The sequence below is a fragment of the Motacilla alba genome, chromosome 6 (genome assembly GCF_015832195.1).
Source record: "Motacilla alba alba isolate MOTALB_02 chromosome 6, Motacilla_alba_V1.0_pri, whole genome shotgun sequence".
Taxonomy (NCBI): domain Eukaryota; kingdom Metazoa; phylum Chordata; class Aves; order Passeriformes; family Motacillidae; genus Motacilla; species Motacilla alba.
In genome coordinates this window covers 24073529-24095107 of record NC_052021.1, presented here as the reverse complement: position 1 = coordinate 24095107, position 21579 = coordinate 24073529, and the positions used below count along the sequence as shown (strand labels likewise).

Below are 21579 nucleotides of genomic sequence, written 5' to 3'. Positions count from 1 at the left end.
ATTTTATTTATGAGGCTTTTGATCTCTCAAACACACCTCTGGTGAGTGTTTGTCCAGTATGCACCATCCTGTCTTCAAGAAAGACCTTTCAGGTCAGTGGTTCACAAAACCGTCGCTCTGTTCCTTCACGGCACTCTGGGAAAACTCGGGCCAGAATTTGCTGATTCCATATTTGTGTGTGCTGATCCTAATTGAGGGAAGCATCTTTGTGCAGGAAAGACCTTAAGATGTAACATCCCATTGTCGTAAACACTAACCTGGGTTTGTCACGTGCCTTCATGCTGTCCCATAAAGCTGGATATGGTTTTAAGTAGAAGCGTAGGAGCTTTTCTGTAGTGAGGCTTGAGTACCCAAATGGACACCACCTTAATAAAAATTAAATGAGCAAGTCACATCAGTGCCAGGAAGTACTTTTATTAATGTAATTCTTTTATTAATGTTCACTATTTGAGAGACAGTACTTCACAAACATAGTTACCTCCCTCTTGGTCTCTCAGTCTTGCCTCTCTTTCAAGATTTAATCCTTGAACTTGTCAAGACAGGTACACAAACATTTCTCTCTCTATCTGTTGTACAACTAAGCTAGTTGGATTGAAGATGGAATAGTAGTCCTGATCAAGAATGGGAGTTTAACTGAAATACTTTCAAAAATTATCTGTTGTTAGTGAAATACTTTCAAATTTGATCTGACATTTTAAATCCATGTTTCAGAATCCCAGTGCATTTAGACTGGCTGCAGTAATGAGAGTTAATTTTTTGCAACACTCTTCTCAGCATCTGGAGCAGAGCCTTGCTTTCCATTGTGTTATGGTGCTTCCATGCCAATGTTCCAGTTACTTCCAAAACTGCACTCTCTTTCCTCCTTTTCTCAATTCTTTATTAATTCCCACTTCTTTTCCAGTCTGAACCACCACCATGCATTTTCATCCACTTCTCTGCCTGCCTGTCAGTGTTTGCCATCCACCATTTCAGTGCTTTAGTTCAAGCTTGAGGTTCTCAGTCAAACAGAAGGTGTTTTCATATTGATGAAACTATTTATTTCTTTGTTCTCAGAAATTATCTATTTTAATTGCACCTTCCCCCTTGCTGGGCTCATGGCCATTCCCAAACATCTGGCTCTAATGATGAATGTTAATGAAAATGATAAACAATTAGAGGAAAAGTAAGGGATTCATAACTGTGCAGTACTATGAACTGGCACTGTGTATTTGTATGCAGAGCTGGGAATAAACCCACTGGATATTAGGGATTTAAAAGCTGTGCATCTGAAGTGTCTTGCAAGGCTGTGTGGAGACAATCAATGATTCACCCCTTCCAGAGCTAGACACCCATGGCAGGGGGTAGACAAAGCACCCTCTGAAGATGCTGCTCTTTCTCTAGCAATAATGCAAGTTGATAGACAAGTGTGACCAGTCTCCTGTTTAAGACTCATGAAGTTCAGGGGGGTGAATACCATTCTGTGCATATACACGCACATGCGCTGTGCATTTCTGCATATACACATCTCTGCAGTTTTTATAAATGTACATGCAAAAATGCAACCCACAGCACTCAACGCATCCTTACGAGTATGTATTCCATGAAACCTTGGAGCTGTGATTCAGTCCCACAGAGCAGTTTCCAGTCCATGTAACCTTAAGCAATGAGCCCCTGCCTGCACTGGTGCTCTGCTGCCTTTGATTGCTGTGTGTGGCACAGAGCAGCTTTCCACAGGTGGGCCGGTGCTCTGAGGGTAGCTGGCCATCCCCAGCACCAAGGGCTGCCTGCTCACACCCTGCCTAATGTTACAGCTTTTCAATAGCTTATTGAGTCACCTGCTCTGCAAGGCTGTAAGCTGTAATACAGAGCCAGACATGATTACAGGCTGGAGTGACACATAAAAGCCTATCTCCTGAGGGATGCGTGAGGGCTGAGCAGTGCACGTCCGCTTCTGCATGCCAAGCAAGGAAACATGCTGTTACTGATAGTACTCAAAGCCTGTGCAAAGCTGAGTTCTTCTTGGTGGCTCTTTTTATCTCTCACCTTTCCTGTGCAAGTTCCTTGCTGTTCCTGGATGCTTGCTGTTTGTAGTTGTGTGTTTCTACATCTCCAGAAGAATGTCACTTCCCTGTCTTTTCTCTCCTTTGTGTTCCTCTCTGTCTTTACACTTCTTCCCTTGACCCTGCAGCCTTTCCTTCAGGCTGTTGCAGCTCTGCCCTGGAACTGTCTTGCTGGAAATGCCAGAAGCTTGCATTTCCCCTTGCAGAGTGACAGTGGTGTCCCTGATCTCCTCAGTGCACTTTTTGTTTGCTCACCAGGATCGTGTTGGCTTTGACTTGTTCGTGTGAATGTTGTGTATTTGCTGAAGAGACACTTGTCTTGCTAAACAGTGTCACTGCTCCCTGCTGCTATTCAAAATCTAATAGAAGGATCCTGATTGGTTTTATACCCTTGGTTGCACTTTTTCTTTTTACCATTTCTTAGAGTTTCTTACCACTTCTTTGGGTTTTGTTCCTTAAAAAAAAAAATAAAAAATTACTGGTTTGACTTTACACCTGAGCTTCCCAAAAAGCATGCAATGGCAAGTTACTCTGGGGTGGATTTCAGTCCATCTCTGTGCATAAGGCTGGAAATTGCAGCACATTGGGAGATGATTCAGAAGCAGAAGAGCCAGCCCTGCCCCAGGGTGGGAGGGTGGATGGCTGGGTGTGGAAATGACTGGATGATTTTTATCCACTCCCTGCAAAGCCTGGAGTCAGAGAGGTGCTTTTCAGTTATCCCCCTTCAGCTTGGCAGGACCACGGTGCTTCTGGGGATTTCCAGGCAGCCAACCACTGATTCAGGGGGTTCAGATTTCCCAAAGCTTCCCTCGATTTAGAAACAAAAATCTCCACAGCAGCTTTGCATTCCTCCATCACTAAAAATCCAGTCTGTGCTCCAGCTCAGTATTGACATCTGGATCCTGGTTCTTGGGAAGGTGAGCACCTGTGACCTGTAGGGAAGTGGGGACTCTTTGGGAAGGCATCTGGTGCCCGAGACCCCCCGCGCTGGGTGTAACTCGGGTATTTGTGTTTCTCTAGTAATGATACGTATCATTTGCACTGCTTGCTCCTGCCCCATTGACTCTGCAAGATGGAGCCCTTTGGGATTTCAAAACACACTGTAGAGATTGAATATCTGAGCCTCCTAACCTTTCTGCAGATTAGGTAAGTGTTATTGCTCAGCATTGTAAGGGGGTAACTGAAGATATATCCCAGCTGAATTTGATGAAAAGAGGTTAAGTAACCTGCTCTAACCAAAAAGGGTGTGAGTAGTAGAGCCATTGCTAAATATCAGCTCCATCCACTGTCGGTTAGACAGCATTGCTTTGCTGTCTCTTGCTTGGGGTGCAGATGAATAAATGTTGTTTATGTTCTTGTTAGCCCGTGCTGGTGAGGCATGGCTCTTTCAACATGCTGTGATCATTACTGTTCCTGGGCACTTCCTGACTTCCCAGTGTTATTCCTGGTTTGCCAGCTGGATGCAGGTATTTATGTACAGTAAGAAAAAAGGCAGAGCTCACACCTTTGTTACACTTTCAGACAAGTTTGAACAAACAGAGGTGGAGACCAGGGCATCCTTTGTTCCTGTAAAAGTGCTTGAGCTTTCCAGCTGTTCCATTTCATCCTGCCTTAGTGCAGCAGCCAGTGGTCCTTACCCTGGCACTTGGACCCCCCAAGCTGTTGCCCAGCTTCTGCATCTGATGCTGCTTCCTTTGCAAGGCATCTTTTTCAGCTCTGTAGTGCAATTCCACATGACCAAAGGCCAGAGCCTCATTTTTCACAGGCCTAGTGATACCAAATGGATTTTCCTAATGTTCTTATAACATCCCTTCACAAAAGAAAGGAGAGCTGTAGGTGTGGAAGCATTTGACTTTGAATTTATGAACACCTCAAAACAAAACCCCATCATCTAATATTGGAGACTACAATTTCATAGCAGGCTTTTTGCAACTCTTTTCCTTCACATCTCCAAGCAAATGTGGTCTTGGAAACAAATCTGGCCACTTCTAAAGCCTGGTTAAAAACAGCTGTGTTGGTAACCAACTGCCCTGTCCTGCCTTTGTGCTTTGGTTGGGCCTTCTGGCGTGTCTGACCAAGATCAGTCAGATGTCTCATGGTTAATATAACCTGTTTACCTAATGCATCTTCATTTAGTTCTGGTGCAATTTTTCTTCTGTCTTTCAAGATTGTTTGTCTTACTTTCAACTAGGAGAAGAGCCAGACAATCTCATTTTGTCAAACAGGTTTACAGCAATTCTAAGAAGCTTGGTCTATATTTAACCTGTGGCCTATTTTCAGCATAACTTAGCACAGGAGGAGGTGAAGTCCAGCCTCTTTTCCTCTCCTGCTTGTCATTTCTGGAGGCAGTCTCCCAGTCATGCCAGTGAGAGCTGCTGCCCCATCTCTGTGGGCTGGGGACAGCTCTTTAACTTCTTTTGGCACCATAAATCTCTAGATTCTGAACAGCAAATTCACAGCATGTTTCTGCCTTGTGTGCTTGTCTTATTTTAGGTCTTGCTTTCCAGTACACTTCAACATAATGTGGTTGATGCCCAGACTGTACTTAGCTATTGCTGAATGTGACGAGTGCCATGTCCCTCTGCTGAGGCGAGGGAACAGACACTGTTAACCAGGATGTGCTGTGCAACCAACCTCCTTTATGCAGAAAAAGCCTCTCTGTGTTTTGGTTGGGTTTGATTTGTTTTTTTCGGACACTTAATCAAACTTCCTTTCCTGTTAATTTAGGAGCAAATTGTTGTTTGGTTTGGTTATGGGTTTTTTTAGCAAACTCTGCTTTTTGTGTGGACAGTGCTTCATGGAAAGCTTTATGGAGCACATTAATCAGTTGTCTGAGTGGGTGTTGAATTTGTGTGCATTGATACAAGGCCTGTAAGCCCTAACCTCAGTGTTTGAGGTGCTGTGCAAGCCCATGTCACAGACTGTCCCAGCCACAGAGCACTGATCTGTGCAGCGTCATGGTTTTGCACTTATGGACCAAACTCTGCTCTTGAGCACATGGCAAAATAAATGACATTGGCTGATTCTAAGAACTGTTGCTTGTCTGAATTCATTACTTCCTACCTGACATTTGCAGTCAAGGCTTGTTGTTTCCTTTCTTCTCAGGTAAGCAGCCATTTGTGCTGCTGTTCTTCAGTATTTCTTTCCCCCTGCCAGGACTGTTTTGCCTCCTCATGCTTGGCAGTTTAGATGTTTGGGGCCATGTTCCAAACTTGGCTTATGTGTAAGTGCTTCTCACTCTCTGTTTTGTTTTGCAGGCACTGGTTCGGCTTCCTCCCCATATTTCACAGTGTGATGAAGTCTTCAGGTTCTTCGAGGCTCGCCCAGAAGACCTTAACCCTCCAAAAGAGTAAGTGTTGTGGTGGTTTTCCAGTGCTGCTCAGTACATTTTGATTAGCTGGAAGGAAATGGTAATTTGTTTTCATTACTGCTATAGACGTGGGAACAGATTTTGTAGCTTCCAAGTACTACCCAGAAAATGCCCAGCAGTTACACACAACCACTTTGGGCGAGTGGAGGACAGGGAAGTCAAGCAGCCCTCAGACACAATTTTCAGCCATCCTCCACCCACCTTTGCATTGTTTCTTGCTCATGGTTCTAATGAGGGAACCTCCCCTGGTTTGTAGGTTTTACCTGATAGTTATCACCAAAGAGTCATTTAGTTCCCAAAAAGCATTGGCTCGGTAGCAGGGGGAAATCCTGCCAGTAAGCACTTGGCTCATAATTACCAGCTGCTTCTTTAAATGTACTCCTGCCCAGAGATACTTAGTTATCGGTAGGGAGCAAGATTGTGGTCCAGATCCAAAATTGTCTCTGGAGAGTCTATTTTTTCTGAGCAGGAAGCCAAGAAAAGAAGGAGGGAAAGAGTTCCCATTAAACACGAGACAGAATCATAGCCTTTACCTTGGAGCAGACAGGCTGATTCATGCTGATGCACTTAGGGTCTGTAGGGCTCATTTATCCAGGGAAGGCATTGGCAGGAGGGTATTTACAAGCAACAGTGCTGCCTTGCCTGGTATTTCCTTTTCTCTTTCATCCCAAACAGGATATATTTAATTGTATTCTGCAATAAGATTTTGACTTGGTCCCATTGTGTTTTGTGCTGCTTTGTTGCGTGATTTGAAACCTGATTGCAGGCTGTGTTACCGTAATTTGCTTTCTCCCATGTTTGCACAGCCCACTGGATAAGGGGAAATGGATGCAAAGCTTGTGGGCTTTGGGCACTTCAGCACATACAAACCTGCAATTATTGGAAAGATTTGTATTGGCTTCAGCTGTCTGCTCTCATGCTGGTGAAAAAGAGAGGAGGACCTTTGCGATTTGATTTCCCAGACTTTGTTTCTTGCACATGCATGGGTTTGTACAAGGAGATGTGTTAACATGTGTACTAAAGAAAACACCACTAGTGTCACTGAGAGTTTCCATTTAGGGTCTGCAAGTAGGTTTGCAAAGGTTGCTTGATCCCACAACACACCATTTGCAATGCAGACACATGTGGCAGAAACAGACACTGAGAAGAGGAGTTAGGTCCTAAGAGTTATGGAAGAGTTCACATGGAGGATCTCAAATGGAGGTTATGAGTCTGCTTGAAACTCCTGTCTGCTTTCTGTACTGATGCAGACCCTACAGCACCTCTGCAAGGCAGCAGCCTGGGGCCCAGGCCCACCCCTAGGTGTACACTAACCATTATGGCTTGCATCCCTTGTCCCTGCTCAAAGTTGTAGAGGGCGTGTTTGACAGCCTTGCAAGAATTTTCAAGTTATCCCTTCACTCCCCTCTGGAAAAACAAAAAAGACTAAATGTTCTCAGCCCAAGCCTTGCATCCTATTCCAACCTAGTAATAAGTGTGATTTATTTCCCTGGAAAATGTAGAGCAATAACCTGATTAAATCTCACTTCACTAATGTCTGCAAAACATTAATCTAGCTGGGTTTAAACAAATCCTACCTCGTCTTCTGTAAGCAAACAGATCTTAGGGAAGGTGTCTAAGGTTTCTGCTGGGAGTGCTTCACAAAAGATGTATTGTTGAAACTGAAGATTAGTCTCTACAAAAAGATGATGTAAAAGCCAACGGAAACATCTTAGTGTTTTTCTTCTGTGAACTGAGGGGGAAGGGAGGAGATCTGAGGCTCACTGGACCACTGTGTAGGGTCTGGGGGAAGGACACCTCCAGGGCGATTCTGAACCTCAGCAGGCACTGCAGGAAGGAGCATGATTCCAGAGAAATCCCAGAGTATTCCCTTGTTTTCTTACTCTGCCAAGCCCCTCCAGAAACAATGAGCCAGTGGTGCCCAAGCCCTGTGAATTCAGTCTTCCCTGGACCTCATGGTTCATCATTCCTCTCACTGGAGGTAGGGCTGTAGCCTGGAGGCAGCATCTAGGCTATCCTAGATGTTATTACATTATCTATGTATCCTAATTATGTTATCTGTTTCTTCAGCTGCTTCTTTTAGCCCTCAGCATAGAGATGGTTTGTATGTTGCTCTGTCAGCATAGACATTGGCATTCAGCTTGCTGGGTTAAAGAACAATAAGCAAGTGACTCGGCCACCAAGGGGCAGAGAACAGAATTGCTTGTGCTGTCTGCATGTCTCCTCTCTGTGCACAATGAGATGATCTTTAGTTTCATGCTGACCTGCTCAGTTTTGTTGGTTTGTTTTTTTTTTTTTCCTGCAGCAGCTTGGCCTCATAAGACAAAGCCTGACCTAGGGTTTAATTAACTAACTAATTTTCAGGAGTGTAACCTTAATCCCATGGGCATTTGGGTTGTTGAGCCCAGAGAGTCCATTGAGTTATTGCGTGTCAGTGACTAAACCTGTGCTTCCAGACAGAAATACTTGGAAGCTTAAACTTCGAGGGAGGAGACAAAAAAATGTCTAGTTTACCTTGCAGCTGGGATGTGCAGAGAGGTATCCATGCCTTTAATTGCTGAGCCATGGCTTGCAATGGTGCACTAATCTATGTAGCGCTGCATTAACTCAGCCACAAAGCTGAGCTCTTCACTTCTGTTCCTATTGTCCTGAAAGACACCAAAATTCCCCTGCAGCTCCTTAGGCTCTTTTACAAATGTGTTGCTGCCTTCTTCCTTACAACCATTCATCTGCCCTGCCCTTGCCTCCTCCCTGCTTCCTTGTGCGGTCCTGCCCGGGTTGTGCCGTGTTTGGCTCGCTGGCTGCTCCCTACAGAGTCATTTCCTCCTGCTGCCGTGCTGACTGCCCGCAGTGCTGAGCAGCTCCCAGTGCAGCTGCAGTAAAAGCTGGCCTTTCCCAATGCTCTCACAATCTGGCCAATTTGTTCGCTTGAATTCACAGCTTAGGTTTTCTGTTTCCTGTTTTGGTGGTGGTCCAGGCTTTCGAGTCCTGTGACAATAGGCAGAAGGTATTTCTTCCAGCCCATTAAATCTCTCCTGGGTACAGCAGCTCACAGGCAGAGAGCTGGAGAGACGTCTCAAGAAATCTAAGCATTTGTAGTGGCTGACAGTCTCCTCCAAGCCTGCTCCTGCTGGTGGAGGTAGCTCCAGGCCAGATAGTTCCAACAGCAGGTTTCCTTCATGTGGCATGGGAGAGACGATAGGAGGACACTAGATTCCTATGTGGAATGGTCTGGGAGCATTCTCAGGCTGTTCCACATGGTGAAAGCACGGCTTTTGCAAGGGAGCTGGAGGGCCATGGGAGCAGTGATGTGCCAGGCAGGGTTGGGAGCTCCAGTGACAGTGTTCCTGGGGCAGCTGTTTGTCTGCTCTCACTCCACCCCCTGGGTTAGCTGCAGGGAAAGTAAGCTTCACACCATCAGCCCTGGAACAGGAGGAGCAGTTCTCAACTGCCTCTGTTTCCAATATGTGACATTTCAGTGTTTGGGCAAACGCCTGTGTCTGTAGGCACATGGCTGGGCTTGCGTCCTTTACCGTGCCCGTGTAAGGGCCAGATCCTGCACTGCCATGGGAAAGGATGCTGTGAGGTAAGAAGGAAGTGTGTTTTTATTTATCCTTTCTTCTAAGTAAACACCATGTCACTAAAAAACCATTCATTTAGTGGGTACTTCTGTTAATAATTATAATTACTGATAACTAAACCAGAGGTAGATTAATTTCAGATTTCTGCTGGGGATTTAAACTCAAGGCTGAGGTCAGGCCAGGGCTCACAGTCAACAAACAAAATCTCAGAAACCAATTTTTTAAATGATTCTATTTTACTAGAAATAACAGAAATACCCAAAAAGTAGGATTAATCAATTAGACATTGCATATGGTTTACTGGTCTTAGGGCTTTTTTTTGCAGTGAGTTTCAAAGTATCACAGCCAGACCACTCTTGTGAGAGTTTGTTTTTTCTTCATGTCTAGACCCAGTCTAAAGAGCAGATCAAGAGCCAAGAATTCAGTTCTCCAATACTTCCCTCTATAGAAATGCATGCAGTCTCAAACAAGATTTCTGTTTAAACCACCACTAACAATATTATCAGCTGAATTTAAAGCAGTGTTCAGTATCTGAGAATAATTTTCCTGTGAGAATCATAAAGCAATTTTCAAACAATATGCAAATCCAGAAAAGCTAGGGAACTTACAGGTACATGACATATTATGAGGGTTCATGCAGAAAATGCAGTTAATGCTGAAGGTGCCTTTACTAAAGAGCAGAAATGCTCTATTGTAGTCTGTAGCCAGGAGCTTTACTGATCATATCTCTATCAAATAAATATTGGTGTAGCACTTGAATGCTCTGATGCCAGGCAGCCACTGTAAAATGGAAGATGCACTCTCATCTTATTCTTCATGTATTACAATTCCTGATAAGGATGCTGAACAGAAATAGCCAGGGTAATGAAGGGGCCATGTTAAGGAAGCTGCTTTAGTTTATGAGTGTATTGGTGCTCAAGCACAACTCCCTAATACACTATTTTCTGTCCATAAGCATGTCTGTGTCTACATACAATTATTTCTGTTTCCCAGATCTGCTCTGTAATAACGATTCAATTACCTATTGGTAGAGGAGGAAAACTTTTCATGAGCAAAATATCTGTATTTATTCTGATTTGTTTGAAATTATGAAAATATTTTCTCTTACATTTCATCCCTTTTATTTCATTGCTTATATTTCACTTATCTTTTATTGCTTTTGAATTTTGTTTCCCAGTACATTGGACAGCTGAATCTCTGAGCAGATGTGCTGTGAGGAAAGCTGGCATTCTTTTTTTGTGATTGCTCTTTCTTGCAGGACTTGCAGTACAGATAATTTCCACATCATTTAGGAACGTGCTCAGCACCAGTTGATGACAATTGGTGTTAGAGTCTGAACTTGGCACAGTTACTGTGACTGCTCAATGCACACATTTTATTTGGGTAATCTCTTCCACTTGAGAGAGGCAGAATGGAAATTATTTTCCCTAAAAAATGGAAAATCAGAAAAGAGATAGAGGTTTTATTTTTCTTTGATTTTTTTTTTTTTTTTTTACCTGGGAAGTAAATTATGAAACACAGAGTGGAAAAAGTTCTGATTAAAGATTGTGACAGACAGGATAAGGCAGTTAAAACCCACTGTCTTGAAGGGAAGAAAAATTTAATATTCTCAAAGAATTATTTATTCACCGAGGTTTAGGTAGCTGAGGATGCAAGAAAGCATTAGGGCTGTTATTGCCAAGAGCCTTTCTTGGCCACTCCTAATTAGTCACCCAGCTCTCACTGAGTTCACTGGGAATTAGTACCACAGCTCCAGTGTAGTAGAGCACCTGTGTTTATTTTCTGAAATATGCTTGGTTTAGGGCTGTATTTAGTAGTAATATTTGGCCTCAGCACCTAAATTTGTGGGAAAAAAATGTCTCTTTGGCTTTAAGCTCTCAGAGGTGCTTTTCAGTGTCCTGCTCACAGCGTGGGACTGTCACAATCCGTGGCTGAGAGGTCAGGCAGCCCAAGAGCAGAGGAGGCAAGTGTGGCCAATCCCCAGCTGTGCCCCCAAGAGCAGGAGCTCAGTCTCTGGGCCACGGTCAGGTGAGGCTGTGGTTGCCCCTGTGTGTGCTGCCTTTCATCAGTGCTCCTGATCTCTGGAAGGCTTGGAGATCGTTATCTTAAATAAACTAAGCCAATGCAGGAATGGAAAAAAGGAAATAAGAGATTCATTACTTGTTCTCTTCTTCAGTTTCACATGGGGCTTTCCCTTTTGTTTGTAGCATATAAACTGATTTGGACTGGAATATCAAATGGAGGGTATTGAAATTTGCTACTGGCTGCAGCATTGGTGATACCAGCAAATAAAACTCAGCCTTCCTGAGAAAAGATTGAATTTTTTTTTTTTGCTAGTCTTTCAGAAAATGAAAAAAGAAATTACACATAGATAAATATAAAATAATAAACCTGGGGGAAAACTGAAAGGATGTTAAATGTAATATGTTCAGCAACCAGAAAAAAAACCTATAGAAAAATGGCAGCTGGAGCAACATGAACTTTTATCCCTTGCCTTGGGTATCACATTTGGGTTGGCTCATGCTTTTAGGCCTGACTGTGAAAGGACACAGAGCTGAGAGGAGCAAAGACAGTTTAATGTACTGACACTTGGCACTGGCAGCCAAGTGTACAGAAATAGCTTTTGCCTGGATTGGTTATAACCAGGCTGCTGTCATGGGCACAGGATGGACTAAGAATAAACAGAGTTACTTGAAATTCATCAGTATGAGAATGAGATTAGAGCTCTGCCAACACCCAGCAGCTTCAGCAGTGGCACTGGACACTGCCTTGCTGGGGTGAAACACAAGAGAGTGTCAGTGCTAGTTAAAGTTCACTGTTTATGAGCACAAATTAAAAAAAATTATTTCACTGTAGAAGATTAGTGACTCAGAGGTGTTTTGAAATGCAGAGATGTTGTCTTTAGAAAAACTAAATGCCAAACATGTTGGCTCAAGATCTTTTTTCCTGTCCAGTAATTTTAATCATGTCCTAAAGGAGCAATCACTGCTGATAATTTGCCAGTGCCTATTTTGTAGATTAGAAAGTAATAGTTTGCTTACTGTTTAACATAAACCATAAAATTTCTTTTTTCTGGAGAAGCTGAGTGGTTAATGCAGGGCACTGGGAAATTTGCTCCTTACTGTCTCATTGATTTATTTTGTGATGTTGGAAAGGCCTCTTACATCTTCTGGCTCTACCTGCAGAATGATTGCAGAGTTTAGGTTTCAGAGATTTGCTAAGAGGATTTGATTCTGGTAACCCCATTCTTTCCATAATACAGTTTTAGAAATGACCACTTACAAAAATAATTTGTTTTAAAAAAATCATCACTCAATGTTGGAAGAAACGTTACTTCCAAAATCTGTCAGGAAAGCTTGTTCTGCTGGTGCTCCTAGATGCAAAACCAGTTAGAAAGTCAAAACAGTAAATTTATTTGTTTATAGCAGTGGGGGGAACCGGGCCTAATGAGGCAGGATTGGATCAGAACCAAAATAACTGGATTCAGAGATTATCAAGCTTGTTGTTAAGGATTTGAGGTGCAGTTATCCTTGAGCACACAGTTCTAGAGAGGTTTGGCTCAATGACAGGGGATCTTCTGGAGTTCTCTGTTTAAAGGCAGGTGATGCTTGGTTTGCAGCCCACAGGGTTGAATTGCCTCTGCTGATAGACACAGAAGAGATCTTTATCTCCATACAGAAGAGAAGGGTCTGGTCCTCGTGTTCTTTGTGGATAAGCCTGGAACTGAGGAGAGGATGAGGGACTGGGACTTCCTCTTCTTATCTGGATTTCTTGCTCTGGTGAGCCCCTGCTGGCAGGTTAATTGCACACTGTCACCATTGACTTATCCCCTGCCAGGCAGGAGGAGCTGGGGTGGAGTTTTCTATTCACTAACATGACAGAGTTGAGTATAGCCTGTCTTGTCCTCTGTGTGCCACATCTCTGGAAAGCAAGAATAGGCAGCTTGCGTAGCAGATATGATTGTATCACAGAGAAGAACTCAGCCTGTCATGGCTGTGTCTATAGTATGGTCACACTATTGTTTAATGAAGATCTTTCACTCTGAAGAGGAAGGTTCTGGGGACAGACATGCTTAATGGGGTGGTTGTTGCCAGGGTGATATGTTATCCCCGATGGGTGCATGGGGTCAGATGAGATTTTTCAGTGGTCTGCTCTCTCTGTTGATTGCTGTTTAATTTTGACATTGTTTGTCTGAAGAGTTCCTTTGTTTTTGGCACTGTTGAGGATCAGTAGCCTCAGTGGTTATAAAAGTCTCATGTACACATGCCTAGTGTGGCCCTGTGTGTGATTTTGAACTGTTTGGGGGCAAGGTAAGGCATCCCATTATGTTGATAGGAATTTATCAGGCTGCACTCTGTGTGACAAGGGGCGGCGTTGTTTACAATGTATTTTAATGCTGTTGACCACCACAGGCCAGGTGGAGTTGGAATCTCATATTTATTTAAGGTGAAGCATTGCTGTCTAAACGCTGGTAAGCAGAGGTGATGTTCCTCAGTAAACAGGACTTTGAGAGTCTCTGGCACTGCCCTTCTCATACAGCAGTTGCCTCTGGAGAGAGGAGGAAGCCTTAGCAATCAAAGGGTGCTGAACAACAGGTAAAGCATGTCTCTCTGGAGAGCTGCTGCCTCACCTGCATTTTGTTGAGATGAGAACTAAGTTTTGGTTCTGGCTTGGTTGAATCATATTATTATTTTTCAGTGTACCTGTCTTTCCCTGTTCATCTCAGGCCACCAAAGAGTTTGTGCTAGATATCCATTCCATCACATACACAGGGCTCAGTGTTTTGTGTCTGTCACAGAGATTTGCATTCAGCTCCCAGTGCTGTTGCAGGTAAAAATCTTGTTTACAGCAAGCCTGGGAAAAAAACCACAACTTCTGTGGCAGTAGGGAGCCATCCCCTGGAGTGCTGCACATGTCCCAGGTGATCTCTTTTGCTCTGTCTTCTGTCTCTTGAGAAATGGGGTACCTTTAGGACTCTGTATATATATAAAAAAATACCAGACCTGAAGTGGCTCTGGCTAAAGGAGACACAGTGATCTATTAGTAGATTCATTTCCACCCTTTCCATCTTCCTGACTGGTCTGCTGCTGACTGTCTTTCATGCGTGCTGTTCCCAGAAACACAAGCAGAGGATCAAATGACAACGTGTTTTGACTCCAAACTCTGGAATGACTTATCATGTTATCAAAGCTTTTGATTTAATTGAAATTTCACAGATAACCCTAGACCTGCTTTTAAGTGCAGACTCAAGAGGCAGTGGGAATTCAATTAACCACCCCCTCCCCCCCAATCACACCACCACCCTCTCTTTTAATGCTTGCATCTTGTTGGGGAGTTTTATGGAAGGGATTTGCTACTGCTTATCTCCAGCTAGAGCTGTGTGTCTGGGTTCAAAGATACCCTTTGTTTTTCCAGTTATGCAGAGTTTGATTGGAATGACCCTGCTGACAGTAATGGACAATATGAGATTGACAGTGATGTAAGGATTGCAGAATTTGCTGTGTTAGAAGTAGAATTCTTTCCTTGTTTCCTTGGTCATCTCTTAAAACAATTGGCCTAAGCCCAGGACGATGTTCATTTAAACAGACCTTAGATGTATAGTGAATAGAGGATTGACTGTGGCTTTGCAATACTTTAGTATAATCTAATAAATGCTGGTTATTTGCTGGATTCTTGCAAGCTGTATTTCTTCCCAGCTCCAAGGAGTTTTAATAGCCACTCCAGTAATGCTGACTGCAGTGCACTGTGGTGAGCCTCAGAACATTGTGTATGTCTGATTACATTTGCTTTCAATTACAGTCTTGTGGGTTTGAAAAGTCAGAACAGCTCAGGCTTGTTTGGGAGCCACCACAAAAAATCACCAGTAACCTGAGATAGCTAGTACTTGAAAATATAAAAGAAGAATAAAATGTTGAATGGTGGGGACCAAAAAAGTATATTTTGCTTTATGAGAAGTCAACCATGGCAACAGCTGTAGGATTAGAACAGCTGGGGCAGCATATCTAAAAGATAAACCTTTTCCTTTCCCATCCAAGCATGCCCGGAGTGAAGTGTGAGTGACTCATGCCAGAGACAGTGTTCATCAGAGGCTTGAAGTTCTCCTGGGGCACTAGTGAATTAGCAGTGCTGCTGTCTCTGCTGCTCCCCATTGGATAGATTGCTGGTCCTTTTCCTAAGGATCAGAAGGAAATCCTTACCAACAATCCTCACCAACATCATCCTTTCTTTCTAGGGAAGCTGCATAGATCTTGAGGATGCTAAAATTTCAAAACAGACCATTTTATGGAGATGTCAATTATCCTCTAAATCTGACTAAAAGAGTTTTCTTTTCATGAGAACATTTAACTAAAAATGAACCTCTCAGTTCCTGTTGAAACGTGGTCCCAAATCCCTGAAATCAAATAGTTCTCATTGGCTCTGCTGAGGAGCAGGATGACTGTGGAGTGCACAAACGTGTTCAGAGACATCTGGCAGACAGCTTTGCAGGTGGCCCCTTCTGCAGTGGTGCCCGGGTCTCTGGGCTGGGACTTGATCTGCCTCTGGCAGTCCTGAGGTGTGTCTGGTTCTGCCTACATAATTCCTCAACTCTTCCAGTGGGCAGCTCTGGGACAGCATCAGCCATGTGCATGATCCCTTTCTCCTGTGCCAGCATCTGGCAAGCAGAAAAAGAACTCATGAATGCATTAAAGTGTAAGCCCTGGTGCAACCCTTGGTTGGGGCATTGAGAATATTTGGGAAGTAAAGGAGGAGCAGGAAGGGCTTTGCTGTGAAAAAGCCCAGCCACAGCACTGTGACACTGGCAGTGGTGCCGTGAATTTTCACCCCAAGTGAGGAGAATTAGTTCAGCAATTCGGAACACAGGAGCAGAAAGTGGGGTGTAAGGCTGTCATCAACCCCTGAAAGTAAGGGCAAATGCAAAACAAGTAGTAACTGGGGCAGCTTTTACTCTTGTAGTGGGAACTGGTACACTTTGCCAGTGTTCTGATTTCTTCCTACAAGATGGGACATTTAAGCAACACAGCTCCTAAATTTGGGTAGCACATGAGTAAGAGAACTGAGCTCTTTCTGTAGTCCCAATGACAAGGTTCTTCAGCTTGCACAGGACTTCTGCAGTCCCTGCAGCTGGTGACCTGGATGCTGAGGCATCTTGCAGGGTCTGGCTTAGTTCTTCACCTCCACAGATATCTCTGCAGTGAAGCAGAGGGCCAGGCTGCTGCCAGAACGCTGCACACAGCTGTAAACTCTTGCAGCCAGAGGTCAGTGGAAAGCTCTCTCATTGTTTGTGTCAATGCACAAAGCCGGGCTCTGTGGGACGGGCACTTAGGGGCGTTAGCAATGCTCCTGATGCATCAGTGTCATCCCCTGGGGAGGAGCAGCCCCGTGGCCGAGCTGCACAGGCCATCCCAGCTAATGAGATGCTTTTCTTGCCAGCCCTGATAAATAAGCTTCTGTTAATGTTCATTGTTACCGCGCTCATGCTCCTCTGAGTGTTCAGGAGGGAGTTGTGTTACAGATGCTTGGCAGAGGGAGGACAGGGTGACCTGTGCTGACGAGTGAGAGAGCTCCAAAGGTGAGCCTGGGTTTTAATGAGAGGCAGACATTCAGCAGATGAGCAGAAAGCCTTGAATCCCTTCAATAAAGTAGTATGTCAGAGTGAGGAGTTGCAAGAAGTAGGAGTTCTGAGGAGAATGGAGATAAAAGGAGGCTTTCAGGCAGGAGAGAGGATTACTGCTTTTTCCAGATGTAGAATTTGCATTTGGAGAAGGAGAACAGCCAAAAGGCCAGGCTGATGAAGGATGCTTTGTGGTGTTTCCAGCCTGTGAAAAAATGCAGTTCTTTGAAAGTTATGTGCTTTTGGATTGTTAGGCAAGGGATGAAATAGGCATCATAGGAGCAGTCCCTTTCCCCCTTTTCTTATGGAAGGCTGGTCTCTGGTGATTTATATAATTAGTACTCTTTTCTCTTCCTTTTTTTGCTTGCTTTCTCTTAAGGTTTTTTTTTTGTTGTTGTTGTTGGGTTTTTTTTAATACAGTCTTGGCTCAATCATTTGGCATCCTCATAAATCAGAAAATTTTGTCCTTGCAGATTCCTGACAAGTAGTTTATATTTAGTGTTTTTGTGGATAGGCATATAAACTACTGAGCCCTGGTTTATTGCCCAATACATCCTGATCTCTGGCAGGATAAGCAGTGTTTGAGAGAAGACTGAATTAATATCAGCAAACAGAGAATTTTGGGCTTTAACAAACAAACGTTGCTTTCTGATATGATTTTGTCTATCCGAAGATATGCTCAGAAAATCTCCAGTCTTATCTCCACTTCAGATTCATTCAGCTCAGATATACTCATATGCCTCGGAACCATGTAAGTAGAATACGTGATGGTCAGTTTAAAAGAGGACTTACCCAAAACAGACAAAAATAAACCCATTTAACAGCTTACAGCTCTAGTGGTCCTTTGCAAGTTTCCTGAAAAAGTTTTGCCAGTCACGTCTGTTTCTTCTTTTAAGGCTTTATTTTCAAAACTTCAAAGCAAATTCCTGGTTTTGAATGAAGTAGGACACAGCCCAACAGAGACACATGTCAAAAACATTTCACCTCGAGAGTAATGCAGCTAGATAACATTAAACTTGCTGTCAGCCTCATCCTGAGAGCAGCCTCCTCCTCCCCCAGACATTAATGCATGGGGGTAGTTTTCTACACAGTGAGGAGCTGTATTGAATTCAACAGGAGCACATGTGCACCCAGAGTTATTTGTGTGTGTATGCATGTGTATGTATGCTTGATGGGAATAAAAATTCTAGAGAGGGTTGGGATACAAAGGAGGTTCATTCATCAGTAGCCCCCTTTACAAATCATGTTAATTCTTCTTTCTTACCTGGAGATGGGCAGGTATGGAGTATGTTCACACAGGTTTTGGGGCCAACACAACAATTTTGACTGCAATAAGTCCCCAGCTTACTAGGGAGGAGGGTAGGTAACATCTACTTGTGGAGACTCTTAAACACACATATCACAAAACAGGAGAAAGGCTTAATTGGCCTGATAGTTTAGAGGTTTGATATAGCAAATAATTTGTGTGTGCCCTGGATGCTGTTTTTATGCATTTATTTTTACAACCTTTTCATTTAAAAAATTCCAAAACCCAACTAAAAAGGGCATGAAAGCAATTAGATATGTATCTTCATCTGTATCCTTGAGGGGGGCTTTTAATTCTGTAGCTGTAAAATCAGTGAAGCATCAATACAGTATCCATAAGGGAAAGCAGCCACTCTGAGAGAAAGCCACAAGCACAAGTCTTTGTGGAGCACCTTTGTTTGGCTGTGCTTGCTGAAACATCCTGTCAGATACCATTTCCACTGTGGTCTGTTCACTTCAGCCAGCGCTTGCTCCGTGAGCAGAGGGAATTCATCCATCAAACAGAGCTTGGCAGGTCTCATTCCAGTATAATGGACTAGGTCATTGGATGGTGTGTTGTAGGCAATTTGCTTATTGTCTCCTATTCTACATATGTACCTAAGTCTTTTACATGACATTTTTACATTGTGCTTTGTTTTTATCTCTTGCTTTCTTTTTGCTTTCTTACCTGACTGCTTTATCTCTGACTGTATCCGCTTTTCTGCCTCATGCTGGCATATCTTTTCTTGTGTCATTTTTAGCTATCTCTGTTTTGGCTTGGTTTTTTTCCTTACCCTTACATCCCTTGGATATTGTTTTCTTCTTCCTCAATATGTTCTGTGCTGTTTCCTCCAGCATTGCGACACTTTTCTTCTATTTGTCCCTCTGGTGCTGCTCTGTTCATTGGTTTTATTTGCTCTCTGATGTATTTATTTTATCACTTTCCCCCTTCCCCATGTCTTTTCATCCCCAATACCACATATGAGATAAGAGACGGATGACAGAAGGTAGACTGCTTGCCTCATTGCTGGATTAGCTGTTTGCACAGAGTACAGCCAGGATGAGCTAGTCTGAGGCTGGAACAGAAACTGGGAGCAAACCCTGTGCCCCCCTCATACGTGTTAGTGGCCCTGATAATTGACCCTCAGCAATGTGGGAACACCTGCTCTTTCGCCTTGCTAAAGGCACCTCTCAGGGAGAAAAGGAGAAGTCATGGAAAACTAATCTGGCAGAAATAAAATCACCAAGGTTTTTTGCTGTTTTGTAACCTGTAATTTTTGTAGAAGTTGTCTCTGTGCTCTGCCAAACAGAAATTCATCATCACCAGCCTGGAGTTCCTGGGTAATTAATCTTCTGTGGCGGACAAAGCAGGCTGGATTTTCAGTCTGCAGGCGTGGAGAGCTGTGAGTTAACCTGCAGCACTGCTGAACCTTTTCTCTCTCCCCTACTTCTCCATTTTCCCATGACCTTAGGAAAAAAAAAGAGAGAAATCCCCACTTCATAGCTCTTTTTTTTTTACTAAATCACACTTTATGGAACACAGTTTTAATGCTGTATGGTGCGTGTTTAATGATGTCCATATGGGTTTGTGGGTACAGGAATTAAATACATAACGGTTCACGATGACATAACACGGAAATGCAACTCCCGCCGTGCTGGTGTGTAGGCTGTAAAGGGTTATTAATAAAAATGAAGGTTTTAAATAGAAAACAAGCTTAGCAGCACCGTTTTGGCCTCAGGCCCATCTCTGAGTGATGGGAAAAAAGAGACTGGAATATATGGTCTTTCCTCAATACATGAAAATAAATACATTTTACCACCATGCCCTGCTAAACATTTCGGAGAGAGAGCTGCAGGCCTGATGCATGGCATCTCTCTTCAATCAGAGCCTGAGCTCAGGGAGGTCTGGAGGGGATATTTCAGCAGGGTGCAGGACACATCAAACAAATACTAAAGGGGAGATTGATGCCTTAGATTATTAAAATGGGGTAAGGCCACAATGTTTTGATTGGCAAAACCTTTCAACAGTTGGACATTAGTATTTCAGAAGAGCAAACCATTCTGTTTGTGGGTGAGCCAGGAAAATAACAACTCACACAGTTTGGGGGAATGACCTCAAGGAAATCCCATCCTGTCTTGTAACTAGAGTTGCTGGATCAGTAAGCCAAGGAAATTACATAATATGCCTATTAATATTAGAGACAAAGAAAAGCAAATTTACTTTTCTATGTTCAGCCTTGTTCTCTCTCTAGTTGCCCCAACATTTTGTTTTAAGTGTTTGGAATAAATGAGACAGCAGTGGATGATGTGCTGAGCATCTCCCTCTGAATGCTGTGTCTGAGATCTCTCACTGACTTCCCACTGATTGTTAGTGACAGGAACTGTATGGGCAGCAGCAGCACTAATTGAACGTGTCCTTCTGTCTTTACCAATGTTTTTGCTGCAGTTTTAGCTGGCCCCAGAGCAAAACACAAAGATATAAACCCACACAAACTAGCTCCAGTCTGTGGCTTGGGATTTTCCACTTTGTGGACATCTCTAAATTACCTCCAGGTTCCAGACCAGGACAAGATCAATGCTTCACTGCAGTTGCATAAGGGTCAGGACATGTCTGAACCAAAAGTGATCCTGCCCTGGTTCCTGTTTTGGGAAATCTGTGTACTCACAGCTGTGTCCGTCTGCTCAGTCTGCTCACGTTCTCCAGCTCCAGCCTCACGCTCACCTCAGCCCATCGTTGCATCTCTGGATTCCAGCAGACAGCTTTCCCCAGCAGATGGCCATGGAGGATGCAGAAGGAATGCAGGAGGAATAAGACTTTCTTGCTTTATCTCGTGCCGTCTGGGGCAAATTCACACTCTGTGCCAGTTTCTTGGTGCCTCCAACTGTTGTTCATTGTGAGGCACAGATGTTGTTAGCTCAGTGGCTTCTGTCCAACCACCAGATACTTCAGCAGAAGAGAACTCAGCCCATTACTTGGAAGTGGAATTCAGGCTGAACAGACGGCATTGCTTTTTTTCCACCTGATCGTAGCTGGGACAGTGAACAGAAATGTGGGAACGTGGCTCAAAATACTCTCCCTATGCACCAAGCCCTGTGGTGCTCTGTTCACCCTTCAACCTCCTGGCTTGAAACCAAGATCCTCGTCTAAAAATTGATTAGAAAAACTACTCCCTTCATGTGTACTGACAGAAGAAATGGCTGGGCTATGTCACACAGGGCATGCTTCCACCCGCTTGCTGCTGTACTGTGGGTCATCTCAGGCACAGCTAAAGTTTCTGGAAAATGGTATTAAGTCTATTTTTCCAAATTTCTTTATGCTGACAGATGTCAGTTGTTTGTCTTCTGAAACTGGTCTTTTCAAGAATAGGTATTTTGTCCCTTTAAATAGCACAAACCACATGGGAACAGATTATTTTTGTCCCTAGCTGTCTATAATCTATCTTATTTCTTTTTTTAGTGAAACCAAAATCTTCCCAGGGATTGTTCCTAATAATAATACTAAAAAGAAAGCATCATGTAAGTTATCCAGTATTAGCAGTGGCAATAGTACTGCATTGCCCTTCTATAGACTTTATCTCACTCTACACCTCGAGGTATGGCCCAAACATGAACCCTCTCAGCTAGACTGTGAAATACAGGTTTTATTTTAGAACCAGGGAAGCAAAAGTATGAAAGTGGTTTTGAAAGGTCACC

The 21579-nt window shown here is 43.5% G+C and overlaps 1 protein-coding gene across 6 annotated transcripts in view; it reads left to right on the top strand.

Annotated features, from left to right (window-relative positions):
* Positions 1-21579, top strand: part of SH3PXD2A (SH3 and PX domains 2A) — a 248561-nt gene that overhangs the window by 102429 nt on the left and 124553 nt on the right. For all 6 annotated transcript variants that reach the window (XM_038141673.1, XM_038141674.1, XM_038141672.1 and 3 more), the window contains one exon: positions 5297-5388. In XM_038141673.1, the coding sequence (XP_037997601.1) occupies positions 5297-5388 (92 nt within the window). The remainder of the gene's footprint in view (positions 1-5296; positions 5389-21579) is intronic.